This window comes from Pituophis catenifer, unplaced genomic scaffold, assembly GCF_029215685.1.
Source record: "Pituophis catenifer annectens isolate HBS135680 unplaced genomic scaffold, rPitCat1.0.hap2 SCAF_8, whole genome shotgun sequence".
NCBI classification, from domain to species: Eukaryota; Metazoa; Chordata; class Lepidosauria; order Squamata; family Colubridae; genus Pituophis; species Pituophis catenifer.
The window spans coordinates 62,253,303-62,273,650 of record NW_027256888.1 but is presented as its reverse complement, the minus strand read 5'-3'; the positions used below and the strand labels follow the sequence as shown (position 1 = coordinate 62,273,650).

The window sequence follows — 20,348 nt, the reverse complement described above, 5'->3', positions numbered from 1 at the left end:
CTGACTTTGTAAAATGCTCTACCTTGAATTACAGCCTTTAGGAAAAACTCTTAACTCTGGTTTAGTATTTTCCTCTTCTGCTGTGCCATCTCGAATATAATTGGCAAAGTAGCCCACACGCTGAATTATGTAAATGCACATCTTTTTTTGTCAAACAGAATATTCAACTTTTTATCTGATGATTTCATTTATATTTTTTTGGGAGGGGGGGTGTTTTGGGGGGAGGGGGTGTTTTGGGGGGAGGGGGTGTTTTGGGGGGGGAGAGCTCAGGGAAACTGCCCTGAGCCCTCTTGGAAAGAAAAGCAGTATTGGCAGCATCAATTATTACATCAAGGTAAAAAGTTTTAACTTTGTTAATAACCTGTCTTCCATGAAGGATAGGTATTTTTCCTTTCAAATCCAGATGAGAAAGGTAACAGGAAAAATAAACAAGCCAGTGGCTCTCTTTGGTTCTTCACTGACTTCTGAAAGATCTTGGCTTTTGAATGGCATTGTACAATATCATTGTGGATTAGAGGCAGAATCTTTGTGGCATCAGCCTTAGTGGTCTTAGTGGCTTCTGGAACACGAGTCTCCAGGAAATGGCTCTAAAGACTGACCTTAAGTCGGAGCCATGGTGGTGCAGTGGTTAGAGTGCAGTACTGCAGGCTGCCTGCCATTTGGCAGTTCAAATCTCACCAGGCTCAAGGTTGACTCAGCCTTCCATCCTTCCAAGGTGGGTAAAATGAGGACCCAGATTGTTGGGAGAAATATGCTGACTATGTAAACCGCTTAGAGAGGGCTGTAAAGCACTGTGAAGCGTATATAAGTCTAAGTGATATTGCTATTAACTCATCATCTCTGTAGAGGTTAGACTGGCCCCCACTTCGACACTGTTTCACAAGGTTCTGAAGACCTTGTTTTTTCCAATGGGCCTGGGGCAGTGGTGGGATTCAAAAATTTTTTACTATCGGTTCTGTGGGTGTGGCTTGGTGGGTGTGGCGTAGCGTATGTGGCTTGGTGGGCATAGCAGGGGAAGGATACTGTAAAATCTCCATTCCCTCCCCACTCCCAGAGAAGATTACTGCAAAATCCCCAGTTCCTCTGCTCAGCTCCGATCACTGGGACTCGAGAGGCAGAGAATAGATAGGGGCGGGGCCAGTCAGAGGTGGTATTTACTGGTTCTCTGAACTATTCAAAATTTCCACTACTGGTTCTCCAGAACTGGTCAGAACCTGCTGAATACCACCTCTGGCCTGGGGAACCCGGAGTGGGATAGATCCCATCAAGTAGCTTGTTTGACTAGATTGCTGTTGCCAGGGGGCTGTGGGGTTACTGTTTTTATTGTTGTATAACCAACAAATGCACATTTTCTAATTAAATAAATAAAAACAAAAACAAAAAACAGCAGATGATGGAAATTATTACCACAGCCTACAACACAGGGTGGCAAATATTTCAGGTTCTGTTCTGCGATGGTCAAGATGCTTCCCCATCCAAATGTTGTGAGGCTGTGTGGGATTTTTCCAAACGCATGTTATTTTGGCCATTTGATTCTTTTGAACTGTAATTTAACGGAGGGAGGGGTTTGGAAATGGTCCTTGGAGATATAGCAAGGTCTTGGTAATGCTGCTTGCCCCAGCCCCAGCCCCAGCCCCAGCCCCAGCCCCAGCCCCAGCCCCAGCCCCAGCCCAGCAGGCAACCTTTGGAAAAGCATTACCTTTGTGAGACCATCCAAGCTCTGTATCAGTTCCAAGACACCAGACTGCTGCGATCCAGCTCCCTGCTGTTCCATGTGAGGCTTTCCGAGTTGCTGAATTTGCATTAGCAGTGCATGTTGATTTCTTCGCTCATCAAGCAGCTCCCTTGTGTACTTGCTGACGTTTGTGTAGTATTCCTTTCTTTTGTCACACAAGCAGGTAAAAAAGTACTGTTGAAGATGAAGAAGTTAATTAAGGGCCGTGGTGGTACAGTGGTTAAACGGCAGTATTGCAGGCTGACTCTGCCCATAGCCAGGAGTTCGATCCTGACCGATTCAAGGTTGACTCATCCTTCCATGGTCGGTAAAATGAGGAGCCAAATTGTTGGGGGCAATATGCTGACTTTGTAAACTGCTTAGTGAGGGTCTGTAAAGCATTGTGAAGTGGTATATACAGTAAGTCTAAGTGCTATTGCTGTTGCTATTACTAACCGAACATAAGTGCTCAAAATCTCGTTGAGTTTAGTCATTTATCTCGGGTTAAGCTGCACACCATTTTAGCTTTACTCCGTAAGTAAACTTTAACTTTACAATAAGTTTAGTCAGCTTTCAAAGGTGCCACAAAACTTGTTTTGTTTAATGTGGGCTACCATCTCTATTAAAAACTCCAACAGCCTGTTTTTCTACTTATTGAATCTTACATTGCCCATTGTTGAAGAGAGTTTGTGATGTTTTGTTTCTGAGGTGTAGAACTGACTGTTCCTAAGACACCACTTAGTCCAAGGGTCTCCAACCTTGGCAACTTTACGACTTGTGGACTTCAACTCCCAGAATTCCTCAGCCAGCATGTGCTCTGGAAAGAGGTCCTAAAACAGCATCTAGTGTGACTAAAAAGGCCAATTCGAGAGTGGCAATCTCTTCCACACTAAGGGCAGATACATTCTGTCCCCTGCCCAGCCCCAAGATTTCGCTGGTTCTGGGACTGCCTTTTTGGCTCAGCCTACCAATCAAGTGTCTCTTCGAATTGGAGAAGGCCATGCTGTGTCTTTAGCCTCCAAACTGAATGATCAGAGGTCAAGGTTTTCCAGTTGTTAATGTCTATTCCAAAGGCCTTTAGATCCCTCTTGCAGATATCCTTATATCGCAGCTGTGGTCTCCCTCTGAGGCGCTTTCCCTGCACTAATTCTCCATACAGGAGATCTTTCGGAATCCGACCAACAGCCATTCTCAAGACATGACTTAGTCTATGAACAACATAATTGTGGACTGACTCAATCTTTCCCAACCTGGGTGCCCTCCAGATATATAGACAATTGTCTCAAATTCTCAACAAAGGATTGCTGGCTAGGGAATTCTGGGAGCTGAAGTGCTTCTCGCTGGAGGAGCCTTAAGCTGGGGAAGGTTGAGCTAAACAGACCTCTGTTTTGTTTGTTTTTTAAATTTGATTTATATGTCGCCCTTCTCCGGAGACTCAGGACGGCTTACAATGCGTTAAGCAATAGCCTTCATACTTTTGTATATTTATACAAAGTCAGCTTATTGCCCCCACAATCTGGGTCCTCATTTCACCTACCTTTGAAAGGATGGAAGGCTGAGTCAACCTTGAGCCTGGTGAGATTTGAACTTGCAGTAATTGCAAGCAGCAGATGTTAATAACAGTGCTTTAGTCCACTGTACTACAGGCTCTTTCCTGAGATCCAAGAGAGATCTTCCTTAAAATCCGAACATATTTACATTTTGTGACTTTTCAAAGTTATAATATATTTATGGCCATTGCAGCATCCCCATGGTCATGTGATCAAAATTCAGACCCTTGGTAACTAACTCATATTTATGACGGTTACAGTGTCCTGGGGTCATGTGTTTACCTTTTACGACCTTTTGACAAGCAAAGTCAACGGGGAAGCCAGATTCACTTAACAACTGTAATATGAATTTAACAACTGTGGTGATACTCTGACTATGGCAGGAAACGCCTTAATATGGGACAAAACTCATTTAACAACTGTTTTGCTTAGCAATAGAAATTTTGGGCTCAATTGTGGTTGCAAGTCAAGGATTACCTGTAATGCAAACTGTACAAAAGAACTAACAAACTAACAGATTCACACGTGACTTTAATCTAGGAATTTATCTAACCAAATTTACTGATCAAGCCATAACTGAGTTTGTAAGGCCCACTAAGCCATGAATCATAGTTTAACCTCAAAGGATAGATCTAGATACAGGTAGTCCTTGATTTATGACCGGTTGCTTAGTGATCAAAGTTACCACAGACAAAACCCCAATGGTACTTACAAACTTGTTGTGAACTTCTGATGGCTGTGGCCACCCTGAAGTCATGTGACCACATTTCAGATGCTTGCAGCCATTTCCCAGTGTTATATTGTCACATGACTGGGATTTATCACACTTTGTGCTGACAACTAGCATTAACTTCTGGGTTTTGGGCAAAAACGCCCTATAATGAACAATGGGTTCACTTAACAACAATGGATTCACTTAATGGCCACAGATTCACTTACTGACCATGGTGATTTACTGAACTGCATCAAAACGTTGTAAAATTGGGTCACTCATGTGATCACCTGTTCTATGGCGGTCACAATTTATGACCTGAATGGGCAGACTTCATTACAGTTCTAAGTCGAGATCCACCTGTACATACAAAACTAAAACTAAGTCTGACTAGTTTTAGTTGTCGATCAGAAAAGTTGGCAGTTCAGCGGTTTGAATCCCTAGTACAGGTCTCCTGCGTGAGCAGGGGGTTGGACTAGATGACCTTCCTTCCAACCCTGTTACTGTTACAACTAAACAAACCACTTAATAGTTTAGCATGTGATACAAACTACTATTTAAAGCTAGTACCTGGAGTTTGTTCAACAGGCTATAGAGGCTGTTGCTCATACGCTCAGTTTCTATTTGAAGCCTTTTGATATTATTGGCTTCCTGGAGAGAAATGCCAGGAAGCCACTTAGCTATTAGAGCTTTCTTGCTATTAAACTGATTCTTGATCTGAAGAGAGATGTTTATGAAATATTCAGATCTTTTTTCCAGCTCTGGAAATTTCTTCAGAGCCTCCTGAAATAAAAAAAAGAAACAGGCTGAAATTAACCAAGGTTTTCATCTTTTAAAATCAGTGATTTTCTCAAAATCACAAAAGTCATAGCAGGAATAAAATAAAATCTCATAGTCAAAGAGATCACTATCTTGTGCTATTCAGAAATGTGCATTTTTTGGAACTGCATTCATGTGAACAAGCTACTGTACCCATTCTTGAACATTAGGTTTGTGCTTGCTGTAATCCTCCCCCTCACTAGAACATACATTATACATTTACAGACAGCTGGGGAAAAGTAGCTGTAGGAGATATCTGCAGGGTGTGATTAAAAAAAAAAAACTATCTCAAAATGGCAGCCACAATGGCATGATTAACACTGTCCATCTTTTAAATGCAATATTCCAAAAAAGAAATGGAGTTCTGATCACACTGTTACTACTACTATTGTGAGGTGTGGGCTTTGGGGTTTTTTTAACCATAATCTGAAGACACCCCTGATAACAGCAGCACAAGAGAAGAGTTCTTGGGGTAGCAGTTATTCTAAGGAAACCACTTGATTTACAATTTATCTTTCTATATCAAGACTTCTGGATTGCAAACGGATGTTCCTCTATTTTCTGGTATAATATAGAAATTCACAGATAGATTGGGTATAACTGGAAATGGAGTTCAGTTATTGTGTGAGAATGGCAGAAGAAGGATAAAAGGTAGAAGTTAGAACTCCACTTAATGCAGATTTAATCAATGGGAAAAAGAGAAAAATAGTGACAGCATTTACCATTATTCTGAATATTTTTGCTTCCAAGATTTCAAAGCAGTCTTGCATCTTTTGTTTGACATTCATTTCAGAATCCTGGAAAGAAGAGAATATATATTCAGTGGTAAACTATTATCTCAATCAGGGTGGATAAAAATCAATGATTTTTTTAAAAAAATCAAAAAAATCAGATTTTTTTGATTTAAATCGGATTTTTTTGATTTTTATCGAATTTATTTTAATAAAAAACTTTTGGGGTAAAAATCTATTTAAGATAGTTTTCTATTTAAGATACATAAATGATTTAGTTTATTCAGCATGAAATGGAGCTTAGTTATGTAGCATGAGGCTGTATATTCTGCAACACTGGGACTATCGGTGAGTCAAAGGAGTAGCAGAGATGACAGTTGCTCTTTAAAAATTATGATTTAAATCGAGTTGATTTAAATCAAGCCTTTTTACTAGTGATTTAAATCATGATTTAAATCGTGATTTAAATCAACTCAATTTAAATCAAATCCACCCTGATCTCAATATGAGCAGATTATGTCCAACCAAATAGGATACTTATTAGAACTCTAAAAACCGAAAGACACTTTGATTCCTGCAATGGACGAATGGCTGTAAAAAATGGGCGGAGTTAGCAGAGATGGCTAAATAGATTGATCAATAAATTGATTAAATCAATAAATTGATTAAAGAAATGAATACAATTAGTTTTGTTTCTATTTGGAAACCGCTTTTGGATTTTGTGCTTGAAATGGAAAAAAATATATGAAACTTTGAATTTGGGTTTTGCTGATTAGATAGGTTTGTTGTTATAGAAATGGCTAGTACTGTATATAAATTTCAAGGTTTCATCTTTGAAACAAAGGCTCATCTTTGTTTCTTAGCTGAGGAAGCCAACATTGTCTGAAGACACTTCCATGGTCATGTGGTCAGCATGACCCTATGTTGAGGCACACAGAATGAGTTACTTTCCCACCAAAGTGGTACCTATTTATCTACTTGCATTTGCAGGCTTTTGAACTGCTAGATGGTCAGTTGCTGGGGCAAATAATAGCAGCTCACTCCGTAGCGTTGCGCTCAGGTCTCAAACCTGGGCTATCAGCTTTCCAGCTGACAAGCTCAGCATCTTTAACTGCTGAGCAATTGGGCCTCCTGGCTACTGTATATTATTATGTAGAAGTAAAAAGTTGACGTTGCATGTTATTATACTGTGCCAAAAGGAATTGGAAGTCAATGCTTTTCTTTTTCATTTCCCCTGTATCCTACACTTTTTCCTCTTCCTTTTTTTCCTCCCCTATTTCCTCACTATTTTCATTTTTCTTTGTATTTCTGTGTTTTATATTTTGATAAACTAATAAAAATATGAACGAAAAAAAGATCTCAGTCATACCCAGAGTTTGATTATTAGTTGGTGTGGACAACATTTAAAGGTTTTTCAAGGTCACAGGGATCCCAGATTTATCTGCAAGTTTTTATTACATGCATTAATCCTTGGTGAAAAAAAAAATAGGACAGGAAGGCTCACATATGAAAAGATAATGCTCAATTTCTTATTTTGGGCTGCCTAAAATAGGGATGCTGATTAAACAGTGAATCAACAGACTTTACTTCCACATTTAAAAAATGTGCTTAAAGAAAACTTTAAGCAGATATTGAAATAGGAAACAGGCTGGCTACTTTCAAGCTGGGTTTGCTTTGTCATGGTTGATGTTATTTCCATTGTTATTTTTTCCCTTAGTAAATATTGATCACATTTGACGACTCAGTAACTACTTTCTGTATCTACCAACCAAACAAATTTTAAATATAAATCAGAATTCAGAAGGTCTAATTTAATTTCTTTTCAATTGGCACTGTCGAATCAAATGGATTTAAAAACAAGTATTACAAGTCTGATTTTGCTCCAACTTCTTCTCCAATTGGTGTAAAAGAGCTAGGCAAATGATAAACTTATACTTTATAGTTATATAGAATTTCTGAACAAAATATACACGATACTCCAACAGGTCATTGTATGACCAGACAAAGGCTGAAGAAACAGTGACACTGTTTTCTATCCTTTAATGTAAAATTTCAATAATGTAGGAATGTCCTCCTGCCAGAAAATCCAATTCCTACTTGGTTGCATGATATAGTTTTACTGAACATCAATCTTCAGCTCATGTTAATAATGTTAAGGTTACCTGAAGGGTGCTGAACCTTGACATAAAGCATTCAAACCCCCACCCCCAAGGATGCCTTAATTAGAGCTAAGATTTAAGGGAAATTACAATGTGATGTTTCGGTTGAAAGCTACACCTACACATCTGGCACTAATCGTTTTACAGAATAAGAAACAATATATCCATGAAATTTCATTCACTGGAAAGCATCACGTACCTTCGCAGCATTTTCAGATAAGGTCTTCTGAAGTTGGCTTTGGGTTTCTTTTCCAATGTTCTGCATAACCTGCTGAAGGTCATCTCTTTCTTTTTGAAGCAAGGCCTTCTCTTTCAGTAGCTGTTGGACACATTTCTCCTGTTCCCTCAGTTCAGCTGTCAATTGTTTCTTTTCCTCAGTAAGGCTGTTTGCCTCTTCATTTAATTTTATTATCTAAGGAATTAAATGTTACACCATTACTAAATCAGCCTTCCCCTGCTAATCTGTTTGAGAATAAATGCAGTTTTTTAACCCCCATCATTCAGGATCAAAATATGCACAGTTAAGAAAAACTAAATTAAATTCTGTGTAGCATCAAAATTTATGGCAAAAATAACAACGAAATTAAAATGGGCTTGTTTCCCTAAACAACTGAATCCCTTACAGTGCTCTTTTGAAATATTTCAAATTATTTTAGATCCACAAATTCTATTTTCCTAACATTCCATTCAGTAAATATTTAATATACTAATGTACAAACATAATTCCATTCAACGGAAAGCATCACGTACCTTTGCAGCTTTTTCAGATAAGGTCTCCTGAAGTTGGCTTTGGGTTTCTTCTCCAATGTTCTGCATAACCTGCTGAAGGTCCTCTCTCTCTTTCTGAAGCAAGGCCTTCTCTTTCTGTAGCTGTTGGACACATTTCTCCTGTTCCCTCAGTTTGGCTGTCAATTGTTTCTTTTCCTCAGTAAGGCTGCTTATCTCTTCATTTGATTTTATTATCTAAGAAATTAAAGGTTACACCATTAGTACAGCAGCCTTTCTCAGCTAGCGCCTTTGACAGATAACAACAGTTTTGAACCCTTATATGTCAGTGTCAAAATATGGAAGATGCACGGTTAGGGAAAACTAAATCAAAGCCTGTGTAGCATCAAGTTTGTCTAAAACAAAACAAAACATATTGGCCAAATGTGATTGGACACACAAGCAATTTGTCTCTGGTGCATAAGCTCTCAGTGTTCATTAAAAACAACAAAGTAATATAATCATAAGATACCAATAGGTGGAGGTAGTAGGAAAGATGAGAAGGATAATAGTAATACAGACTTACTACATGGGTAAATATCCTTAGACATAAGACAATGCTATGAGAATTAGGTATTCAGCAGAGAGAGGGAAAAATTGTCTCTATGTCTAGTTGTTTTGGCATGCAATGCCCTATAACGCTATCTAGAGGGGGCGAGTTGAAACCGTTTATGTCCATGATGTGAGGGGGTCTGTAGGTAACTTCTCAGCCCTCTTTCTGACCCATGTGGTATTCAGGTCCTCAGTGGAAGGTAATGGAATACTAAGGAAATTAAATTTTGCTTCTTTCCCTAAACATTTGAATTCCTTAGCGTACTCAGTTTAAACATTTCAAATTATTTTAGATTCATAAGTGCTATTTTCCTAACTTTTCATTCATTAAATATTTAATATAAAAAGGTGAAGGTTCCCCTCGCACATGTGTACTAGTCGTTCCCGACTCTAGGGGGCGGTGCTCATCTGTTTCAAAGCTGAAGAGCCAGCGCTGTCCAAAGATGTCTCCATGGTCATGTGGCTGGCATGACTAAAGGCCAAAGGCACACAGAATGCTGTTACCTTCCCACCAAAAGTGGTCCCTATTTTTCTACTTGCATTTTTTACGTGCTTTGGCAGAAGCTGGGACAAGTAATGGGAGCACACCCTGTTATGTGGCACTAGGGATTCGAACCACTGAACTGCCAACCTTTTGATCAACAAGCTCAGCATCTTAGCCACTGAGCCACCACATCCCCTTAAAAATATTTAATATACTAATGTACAAACATAATTCCATTCACCGGAAAGCATCACGTACCTTTGCAGCTTTTTCAGATAAGGTTTCCTGAAGTTGGCTTTGTGTTTCGTCTCCAATGTTCTGCATAACCTGCTGAAGGTCCTCTCTCTCTTTTTGAAGCAAGGCCTTCTCTTTCTGTAGCTGTTGGACACATTTCTCCTGTTCCCTCAGTTTGGCTGTCAATTGTTTCTTTTCCTCAGTAAGGCTGCTTACCTCTTCATTTGATTTTATTATCTAAGAAATTAAAGGTTACACCATTAGTAAAGCAGCCTTCCACAGCTAATCCCTTTGAGAATAAATTCAGTTTTTTTAAAAATCCCCATCATTCAAGGTCAAAATATGGAGGATGCATAGTTAGGGAAAACTACTGTAAATCAAAGTCAAGATTTATGGTAAACAATATTGACGAAATTGAAATTTGTTCGTTTCCCTAAACAGCTGAAGCCCTTAGAGTGCTCTTTTTAAATATTTAAAATTATTTTTGATTCACAAAAAATGCTATTTTCTTAACTTTCGAGTGCAGTAAATATTTTAAAGTGGTACCACTGTACTGATGTATAAACATAAACATGACTATAATCACTTTAATTCACAAATTGGCAGTCTTCAAAATGTAATCGCTTGTCTAATTAGATTATACAGTACGTTCCATTCCTATGTTTCCAGATATTCTAAATTTCTAGAATTTCAAAATTTTTCCCTTCTGCAACTCAGCCCTTCTGGGTTATTGGCAGAGGTTCTTAAAAGTCAAGATGGAAGCTGTGACTATGCAATTAAAGCTTTACATTTTTTGTGTGTGCCATGATTGCACAATTGCACCCACCATGTTTGACCATATCCTCCACCAGTCACCTGTATAATCAGAATAAACTTGGCTTTCATTCTATTTCTTAAGACTTTCCCTAAACAAGAAGCCACGTTTTAATTAGACAGTCTTTAAGATTAAACAATGGCTAGTCAATATCTGAAATAGTCCTTCCATTTTATTCAGTAAAAATTAACTCTTATGTTAAATCACACTAGCACTGGTCTGATACAGGTATTTAACCTACATTCCCAGATAATTCTATTCCATATTTTTTTCTGTTTTATTGTCCTGTGCAGTTATACCCATCTCAATTTAGCATGCTGTGTAAATTATTCTAGTCTGCTTCATTTTATAAGCTATAATTAAAACAAATCATTGGCTTAGTATGAATGTAGCCAATATTAAAGAATTCTGACTTAAGTTCCCTTAAAATCACAGGAACTCAAAATAAAGAAGCAATTCTAAATTGCTCAGAAAAGGGTAACTTTAAAATACTGAAAATGAATAAATCCTTTAATTTTAGTTCGCACAGTTACTGGCAGGGTGATAGTGGGAACAACTGAAGTATATTCTTGATCTCCTGGTATGAGTTTGGTTTAAGATATTTTATTTCACAATATCATCCTTGCAATACTGAGTAAGGGCCACCAGTCATCTTTTGATTCCTACAGGAATTTCTAATCTAAGTGTATTAGAGAGTTGTCTGCATAACGCAAAATAGGCATGTGTTTTTCTGACAACATGGTGTGTGCATGTTTGCGGACGTGTGAAAGTCCAGGTTCCTCTAGTGGCCCAGTTTGAACTTTATGAAAAAGTTAAACAGGAGTGGAGGAAGTAAATAATGTTGTTTGACATCCTAGATAAATACCCCTGGGGGAAGAATGTTTGGTACGAACCAGGACCAAAAACATTCGTAAGATAAGGATCTCACTTGATTTTTCAAGTTGCATGATCCAAATTCAGGACAAAAATGTAAATTACTTTTAATATAAGTTATATATTTTATAATTTGGTCTAACTTTTAAGAGCATGAAAGAGTCCAGACCAATCAAATCAAACTCAAATCTAGTCGCTTGAAAACCAATTAGACTGTGATTTATTTATTTATTAGTTCAATTTATATGCCGCCCTTCTCCGAAGACTCAGGGCGGCTTACAATGCACTTATAGCAATAGCCTTCATTTTTTTGTATATACCTGCTTATTAGGGCTTTTGGCCCCCCATAAGCGGTGTTTCTACAAAGTCAGTTTATTGCCCCCACAATCCGGGTCCTCACTTTACCTACCTCGGAAGGATGGAAGGCTGAGTCAACCTTGAGCCTGATGAGATTTGAATTCGCACTAATTGCAGGCAGCTGGCAGCTAAGTGCTACATAACAGCACTTAGTCCGCTGCACCACCAAGGCTCTTAAAGCCTTGCAAGCCTACAAGAACGACATGAGCAGGACAATATGTTCCATTGACACTGGTCTTCAGAATGAAGCTACTGTTGAAATGGGAGGTGGCACAAAACTATTACATTCTAATAGCTGTTGAATGCTCATTCCTCCAAATTTGGTTAATCCTGCTTCTTGTATAGCCAATTTCATAGTATGAATATGTATAAATTAACAAAATAGTTCCTTTTTATCGGTCCAAGCTTTTAAAAAAATGTAATTTTCTTACTTTTTCTTTCAAGTGCTTTGTTTCTTCTTTAATCTCCTCTTCAAATTTCTGAAACATCTGTTGTTTCTCAAGAACCAAATTCTTCTGGATATTTACCTCATCTTCTTGTGATTTTACATACATCAACAATTTCTCCAGTTCAAGTTGACTATGCTCACTCTTAATGTGTATGTGTGTGGAGAGAGAGAGAGGGAGAGAGAGAGGGAGAGAGAAAGAAAGAGAGAGGGAGAGAGAGAGAGAGAGAGAGGGAGAGAGAGAGATGATGATGATGTCATGAGATACAATTATTGAGGACATCAATTGCAATTTCCTTTTGTATAAAACAAAGAAATATTAAGAGTTCGTACAATTGCAATTCCACCAATTCTTTTATGTTAAATAAGAAATATTGACCAGGGGAAGGGGGGGGAGAATTTAAAGCAGCAGACACTCTTTAATATTAAAACATTTAAAAATGGCAATTTTCTTACCTTTTTCTTCAGCTCCTCATGAATCTTCAAAGTCTGAAAATCTGTAGTTACGATTTTTTCTTTTAGTTCTTTTACCATTTCCTCATGTTCTCTGAGAGAATTATTAGCCTCCCTCAGTTCTTGCTGCAGTTCCAAATTCTTTAACAACAACAACAAAAAATAAAGTCACATGCAATCAAGTTGACCAGCCATTTAAAGAAAATCTTAATCCAATAAAAAAGTGGATTTCACTTAAAAGTGGCAGCAAATTAAGTCGCTTTGAAACAAGATGGCGGCAAATAAATTGAATGAATGAATGAATGAATGAATGAATGAATGAATGAATGAATTCTTACCACTGGAACAAGCCTCTCTATAGTCTCACTCAGACGGTGGACAGTTTGAATCATGTTATCCTTCTCAGTTTGAAGGACCTTCATTTCTGTTCTCAGATGCTCTTTTTCTTGGCTGATGTATTTGATGTTTTCTTCAGTGCTCTGAAGCTTCTGAACCAGCTCAGTTTTCTCCTTCTGCAGGGCTTCCATTTGGGACTCAGAGATACTGTCCAGCTGTTTTGCATCCTTCATGTTCTCTACATTCTGCTGACTCTCCTCTTCTTTCAGGCAGAGCAGTTGCTGCAGCTCGAGGGAATTGTTTTCTAGGTGTTGGATCTGAAACATGATTTTGATGAAGAAGAATTGGGCTATTTACTCCTGATTATTTGGGAACAAGTCCAAAATGTCTGATTACAGTATTTTTCGGAGTATAAGACGCACCTTTTCCCCCCCTAAAATGGGGTGAAAATTTAGGTGTGTCTTATACACCAAAAGTAGTCCCGCCCATCCACTGGCCCCCACCCTATGGCCTCTGCTTCCCAGCAATTTACCTCCTTGCAGCAAGCAGCAAGAAGAAACAGCTCATTTCAGCTTCAGCACAGCCTAATTAGCACAAGTTGATTGTCTGTTGGATTGGCCTCTCGACTCTCAGCTGTTTCAGGCTGCAGATATTGCCATTGCCTATTGCTGCGCAGGCCTCTGCTGCTTGCTGCAAGGAGGTAAATTGCTGGGAGCAAATTTTTTTTTCTTGTGCTAATCAAGCTATGCTGAAAATGAAAGTAACACAGGCTATTTGCTGTTTGCTGCAAAGAGGCAAAATTGCTGAGAGGCAGAGGCAGATTTCTTTTTCTTGTTTTCCTCACCAAAAAAGGTAGGTGCGTCTTATAGTCCAGACCGTTTTATACTCTGAAAAATACAGTATTTAGAAATACGGGAAGAAAGGCACCAAGAGTGTAAAGCAGAGGTATTTTTTAAAAATAATCAGAATCAGGTAACATTTTTATTTACACAAGGTTTACAGAAGACAGGTTGGTAATGTAATGGGACAATGTCATAGATATCAGGATTTTTTTTCCTCCATGTGCATTGTAGGGTTAATTAGAAGGCAGTAATTTGGAGGTTTCTGCCTTTTAAAAATGTCCAAGAATTTAACTCATTTTTCTCTTAGGTCTTCTGGAAAATAACAGTATTTTGGTTCTATGATGGTTTATGTCCAAATGATCCTCCCTGCAAAATTGAACCAGAGCTACCAGTGCTCCTGTGTCTGCTTAAAGTTGAAAGAAGATGCGTTTAAAAAGTTAAATCTAAGTGATCCACCATAACATTTATGGAAAGAAAAATGAATAGGAACTGGCCAAGCCATGGTCCTTCCAGGTTAGAACTCTGCTTTATAAATGACTTTGGCAGCAGAATTTTCAATACAGATCGAACTGAAAATTGATCAGTTGAATCAGGACAAAATTGAAATTTGTTTATTAAATAAATTTATATGGCTTCCCAACTAACTTATGATGACTCTGGGTGGCTTACAGAAATAAAACTCCAAATATGAAACACAATACACCTCCCTCCCCAAGTTTTAATTTATTTTATAGATTTTGTAAGAAAAATTCAAACTTCAATGAATGTGAAAGAATCATGGTGGATTAAAGCAGTCCTATCCAGTTCAGCTTCCTCTTCCCTTAAGACCGATTCCTCACAGCAAGATAACATGCTCATCTTCTGGTAATTTGAAAAAATGCTCCATTCCTCTATTAATTTGGTTAATCCCATTTTCAAAGCTATCACCATTGCAACTGATAATCAATTCTACTTTCTGAATATGTTCTGTGCAATTTTGGCAAAAGAGTTCCTTTTCATCTGTACTATCTTGAATTTTTTAAATTAGAGGCTTTTTAGAAATAACATGAAATATAATAGGGGCATACTGTCAAAAAAACCCTGTGCTTACTTAAAAAAACCATTTTGAATGTTTAGGCAATATTTATGATCATCATTCTACTTGTCATTTACTCACCTTTTCTTTTAGTTTTTTTGTTTCTTCTTTAAATTCCTCTTCAAGTTTCTGAAACATTTGTTGTTTTTCAAGAACTAAATTCTTCTGTGTATTAACCTCATCTTCTTGCAGTTTTACATATGCTAACAATTTTTCCAGTTCTAATTGACTATCCTCAGCCTAAAATACATATTGAGAAAAAGGAAAAACTCATTACATCATGAAATAAAAGGGACATACTATAAAAAAAACTCCTGAGCTTACTTAAAAAAAAATCAGTTTGAATTTTTAGGCCATATTTTTGAACATAATTCTACTTGTCATTTACTCACCTTTTCTTTTAGTTTTTTTGTTTCTTCTTTAAATTCCTCTTCAAGTTTCTCAAACATTTGTTGTTTCTCAAAAACTAAATTCTTCTGTGTATGAACCTCATCTTCTTGCAATTTTACATATGCTAACAATTTCTCCAGTTCTAACTGAGTATCCTCAGCCTAAAGTACATATTGAGAAAAAGGAAAAACTCATTACATTATGAAATAAAATCAGTTGGCACATCAGTTTCTATTATGCAATTCAGGAAAACAGCAAGAGTTTCAATAACTGTGAACTTTAGAATAATTGTGAACTTTAAAATAAAAATTATTGTCCAGGGCACTGGAGAACTTTAAATGGCAGATGTTTAAAGCACCAAGCTCAATCCTGTCAAAACCAGGTGCCTCTGGACTTTTGAGCACACCAGATCTGGGTTCATTCCATCTTTAGTCTTGGATGAGGTTACACTCCCCTGTTCATGACTAGTGTTTAATCTGTAGGTTATCTGGTACATGTTGCTCCTACTTGAAGAGCAGATAGCAACTATGATAAGAGTACCTTTGCATAACTTCATCTGGTTGCATCCCTTCCTGGATCAGGAAACCCTTCAGATAGTTTCTCAAATCCTAGTCACCTAAAGGTGGAATTACTGCAATGCAGTCTAGGTCGGGCTGCCTTTGAAGACCAATCAGAAGCTATAGTTGCTTCAGAATGCAGCAGTGGGGCATTGCTGAGAATTCCTTGCAAAGTCCATGGAACACTAATGCTAACTAAGCTACACTAATTGTCAGTGAGTTTCCAGGTGCAATTCAAGATGTTGTTTATAAACTATAAAGCCATATCTGCATATCTCTCATGGTTTCTGCCTGTTGTTTCTGAGATCTATGTAGTTCCTTCCCTGATGATATTCCAAGTAAGAGATTTGATTTCTTTTCCCATAGGTTTTTTTTTTAATTTTTAAACAAACAATTCATCATTAATCAATCAGTATAACATCTGGGTACAAAAATTTTTTGTGTCATCATATTCAACATTTATCATCATTTTCTTAGTACATATTTTTCTTTCCTCTTACATTTAAACTTAATGTATTACAACATATTTTCCCCATATTTCTTATTTTTACATTGCCTATTGTCTATATTCAGTCTCTATCCATTAATAAAATTGCCCCTATATGTTGTAATATTCCAATTCTTCCTTCCCTCTAATTGCTAATGTTAATCTACTCATTTCTGCACATTCTAATGTTTTCTTAATTAGCTCTCCCTTTGTAGGAATTTTTTCTGCTTTCCAATTTTGTGCAAATACCATTCTTGCTGCCATTATTATATGTATAATCAAATATATATTTTCCTTACTAAACTTCTCTGGTAAGATACCCAACAGGAACAGCTCCAGTTTAAGATCAATATGTTGCTGTGTCAGTTTCTCTAGCCATATTCGATGATATTCCAAGAATCTTGAAAGGTCTTACAGTAAGAGATTTGAGAAGGCTTGTCGGTAGTGGAATATTTTTTACTTTGGGGGAGGATCATATGGGATATAGTTTTCTAAATGCTTCAGATGTTTTCTTTGTTTTTCTGTTTTAAAAACTATAAGCTAAACAAAATTATTCTGGAACCAGGTGGCCTTTACATCTAATAAATAATAATAATAATAATAATGCTTTTAAAATGTCACACATTTCCCTACCTTTTGTTTCAATTCCTCGTCAATTTTTGAAGTCTGAGAATCTATGGCTATGGTTTTTCCCTTCAGTTCTTCTACCATTTCCTTATGTTCTCTGAGAGAATTATTAGCCTCCCTCAATTGTTCCTGCAGTTCCAAATTCTTCAACGAAAAATAAAGCCACATGAAATAAAACCACATTTCAATTAAATCCTAATCCAATAAAAAGTATCGCCCCAAAGGTGGAAGCAATTGAATTCTTACCATTGGAACCAGCTTCTCTAGAGTCTCACCTAGATGGTGGACAGTTTGAGTCAGGGTATCCTTCTCAGCTTGAAGAACCTTTACCTCTGTTCTCAGATGCTCTTTTTCTTGGCTGATGCATTTGACGTTTTCTTCAGTGCTCTGAAGCTTCTGAACCAGCTCAGTTTTCTCCTTCTGCAGGGCTTCCATTTGGGACTCAGAGATACTGTCCAGCTGTTTTGCATCCTTCATGTTCTCTACTTTCTGCTGACTCTCCTCTTCTTTCAGGCAGAGCAGTTGCTGCAGCTCGAGGGAGTTGTTTTCTAGGTGTTGGATCTGAAACATGATTTTGATGAAGAATTGGGCTATTTACTCCTGATTATTTGGGAACAAGTCCAAAATGTCTGATTATTTAGAAATACGGGAAGAAAGGCACCAAGAGTGTAAAAGCAGAGGTATTTTAAAAAAATAATCAGAATCCAGAGATAACATTTTTTATCTACACAAGGTTTACAGAAGACAGGTTGATGATGGAATGGGACAATGTCATAGATATCAGGATTTTTTTTCCTCCATGTGCATTGTAGGATTAATTAGAAGGCAGTAATTTGGAGGTTTCTCCCTTTTAAAAATGTCCAAGAATTTAACTCATTTTTCTCTTAGGTCTTCTGGCAAATAACAGGATTTTGGTACTATGATGGTTTATATCCAAATGATCCTCCCTGCAAAATTGAACCAGAGCTACCAGTGCTCATGTGTCTGCTTAAAGTTGAAAGGAGATATGTTTAAAAAGTTAAATCTAAGTGAACCACCATAACACTTATGGAAAGAAAAATGAACAGGAACTGGCCAAGCCATGGTCCTTCCAGGTTAGATGGTGGACAGTTTGAGTCATGGTATCCTTCTCAGCTTGAAGAACCTTTACCTCTGTTCTCAGATGCTCTTTTTCTTGGCTGATGCATTTGATATCTTCTTCAGTGCTGTGAAGCTTCTGAACCAGCTCGGCATTCTCCTTCTGTAGGACTTCCACTTGAGACTCAAGACTAATTTTGAGCTGCTCTGCGTCACCAAAATTTTCTGCATTCTGATTCATCTGGAGCAATTGCTGCGGGTCAAAGGACTTTGTTTGTAGCTGTTGGATTTGAGAAAGAATGTTTATGAAATCAAACCTATCAAATGATATACATCAGTGGTGGGTTTCACTTACCTTTGCTACCGGATCGCTCGCTTCTCATTGCAAAATTTAGGCTTAAATTGAAGAAAGTAGGGAAAAGCACTAGGCCACTCAAGTATGAACTAAATCATATCCCTGATGAATATATTGTAGACGTGACAAATAGATTTAAGGAATTAGATCTGATAGAGTGCCTGAAGAACTATGGACAGAGGTTCACAACATTGTACAAGAGGTAGCAACTAAAACCATCTCAAAGAAAAAGAAACGCAAGAAAGCAAAATGGCTGTCTGAGGAAGCCTTCCAAATAGCTGAGGAAAGAATGGAAGCAAAAGGCAAAGGAGAAGGAGAAAGATACACCCAATCGAATGCAGAATTCCAGAGAATAGCTAGAAGAGATAAGAATGCCTTCTTAAATTAACAGTGCAAAGAAATAGAAAAAAACAATAGAATAGGGAGGACCAGAGATCTCTTCAAAAAAATTAGAGATATGAAGGGAACGTTTCATGCAAACATGGGCATGATAAAGGACCAAAATGGCAGGAACCTAATTGGGGCAGAAGAGATTAAGAAGAGGTGGTAAAATTACACAGAAGAACTATACAAGAACGAACTTAATGTCCCTGATAACCACGATGGAGTGGTCGCTGACCTAGAGCCAGACATCCTAGAATGTGAAGTCAAATGGGCCTTAGGAAATCTGAGCAACAACAAAGCTAGTGAAGGTGACAATATTTCAGCTGAGCTATTCAAAATCTTAAAAGATGATGCAGTGAAAGTGCTACACTCAATTTACCAACAAATTTGGAAAACTCAACAGTGGCCACAGGATTGGAAAAGGTCAATTTACATTCCAATTCCAAAGAAAGGCAATGCCAAAGAACGTTCAAACTATCGCACAATTGCACTCATTTCACATGCTAGTAAAGTTATGCTTAAAATCCTAAAAGCTAGGCTCCAGCAGTATGTGGATCGAGAACTACCAGAAGTACAGGCAGGATTTCGAAGAGGCAGAGGAACTAGAGATCAAATTGGAGAAAGCTAGGGAGTTCCAGAAAAATATCTACTTCTGCTTTATTGACTATGCTAAAGCCTTTGATTGTGTGGATCACAACAAATTGTGGCAAGTTCTTAAAGAGATGGGAGCACCAGACCATCTTATTTGTCTCTTGAGAAACCTATATGTGGGTCAAGAAGCAACAGTGAGAACTGGACACGGAACCACTAATTGGTTCAAAATTGGGAAAGGAGTCTGGCAAGGCTGTATACTGTCGCCCTGCCTATTTAACTTATATGCAGAGCACATCATGAGAAAGGCGGGACTAGATGAATCAAAAGTTGGAATTAAGATTGTCGGGAGAAACATCAACAACCTCAGATATGCAGATGATACCACTCTAATGGCAGAAAGTGAAGAGGAACTAAAGAGCCTCTTGATGCGGGTGAAGAAGGAGAGTGCAAAAGTTGGCTTAAAACTCAACATTAAGAAAACTAAGATCATGGCATCTGGCCCTCTCAATTCCTGGCAAATAGATGGGGAAGAAATGGAGGTAGTGACAGATTTTATTTTCCTGAGCTCCAAGATCACCGCAGATGGGGACTGCAGCCAAGAAATTAAAAGATGCTTGCTCCTGGGGAGGAAAGCTATGGCAAATCTAGACAGCGTACTAAAAAGCAAAGACATCACCCTGCCAACAAAAGTGCATATAGTCAAGGCTATGGTTTTCCCAGTTGCAATGTATGGCTGTGAAAGTTGGACCATAAGAAAGGCTGAGCGCCAAAGAATTGAGGCTTTTGAACTATGGTGCTGGAGAAGACTTTCTTGCAAGTCCTTGGACTGTAAGGCAATCAAACTGGTCAGTCCTTGACCAGATCAACCCTGATTGCTCTTTAGAAGGCCAGATCCTGAAGATGAAACTGAAATACTTTGGCCACCTAATGAGAAGGAAGGATTCACTGGAGAAGAGCCTAAT

The 20,348-nt window shown here is 37.9% G+C and overlaps 1 protein-coding gene across 1 annotated transcript in view; it reads right to left on the bottom strand.

Moving 5' to 3' along the window:
• The window catches only part of CENPE (centromere protein E), a 58,085-nt gene that overhangs the window by 6,608 nt on the left and 31,129 nt on the right, over positions 1–20,348 (bottom strand). Inside the window, exons 26-39 of the mRNA XM_070948765.1 lie at positions 18,127–18,333; positions 17,223–17,537; positions 16,983–17,120; positions 15,308–15,466; positions 14,997–15,155; positions 13,001–13,315; positions 12,666–12,803; positions 12,196–12,354; positions 9,745–9,957; positions 8,436–8,648; positions 7,885–8,097; positions 5,518–5,592; positions 4,547–4,759; positions 1,700–1,909 (exon numbers count right to left, since the gene is read on the bottom strand). Coding sequence (XP_070804866.1) covers positions 1,700–1,909; positions 4,547–4,759; positions 5,518–5,592; positions 7,885–8,097; positions 8,436–8,648; positions 9,745–9,957; positions 12,196–12,354; positions 12,666–12,803; positions 13,001–13,315; positions 14,997–15,155; positions 15,308–15,466; positions 16,983–17,120; positions 17,223–17,537; positions 18,127–18,333 — 2,727 coding nt within the window. The remainder of the gene's footprint in view (positions 1–1,699; positions 1,910–4,546; positions 4,760–5,517; positions 5,593–7,884; positions 8,098–8,435; positions 8,649–9,744; positions 9,958–12,195; positions 12,355–12,665; positions 12,804–13,000; positions 13,316–14,996; positions 15,156–15,307; positions 15,467–16,982; positions 17,121–17,222; positions 17,538–18,126; positions 18,334–20,348) is intronic.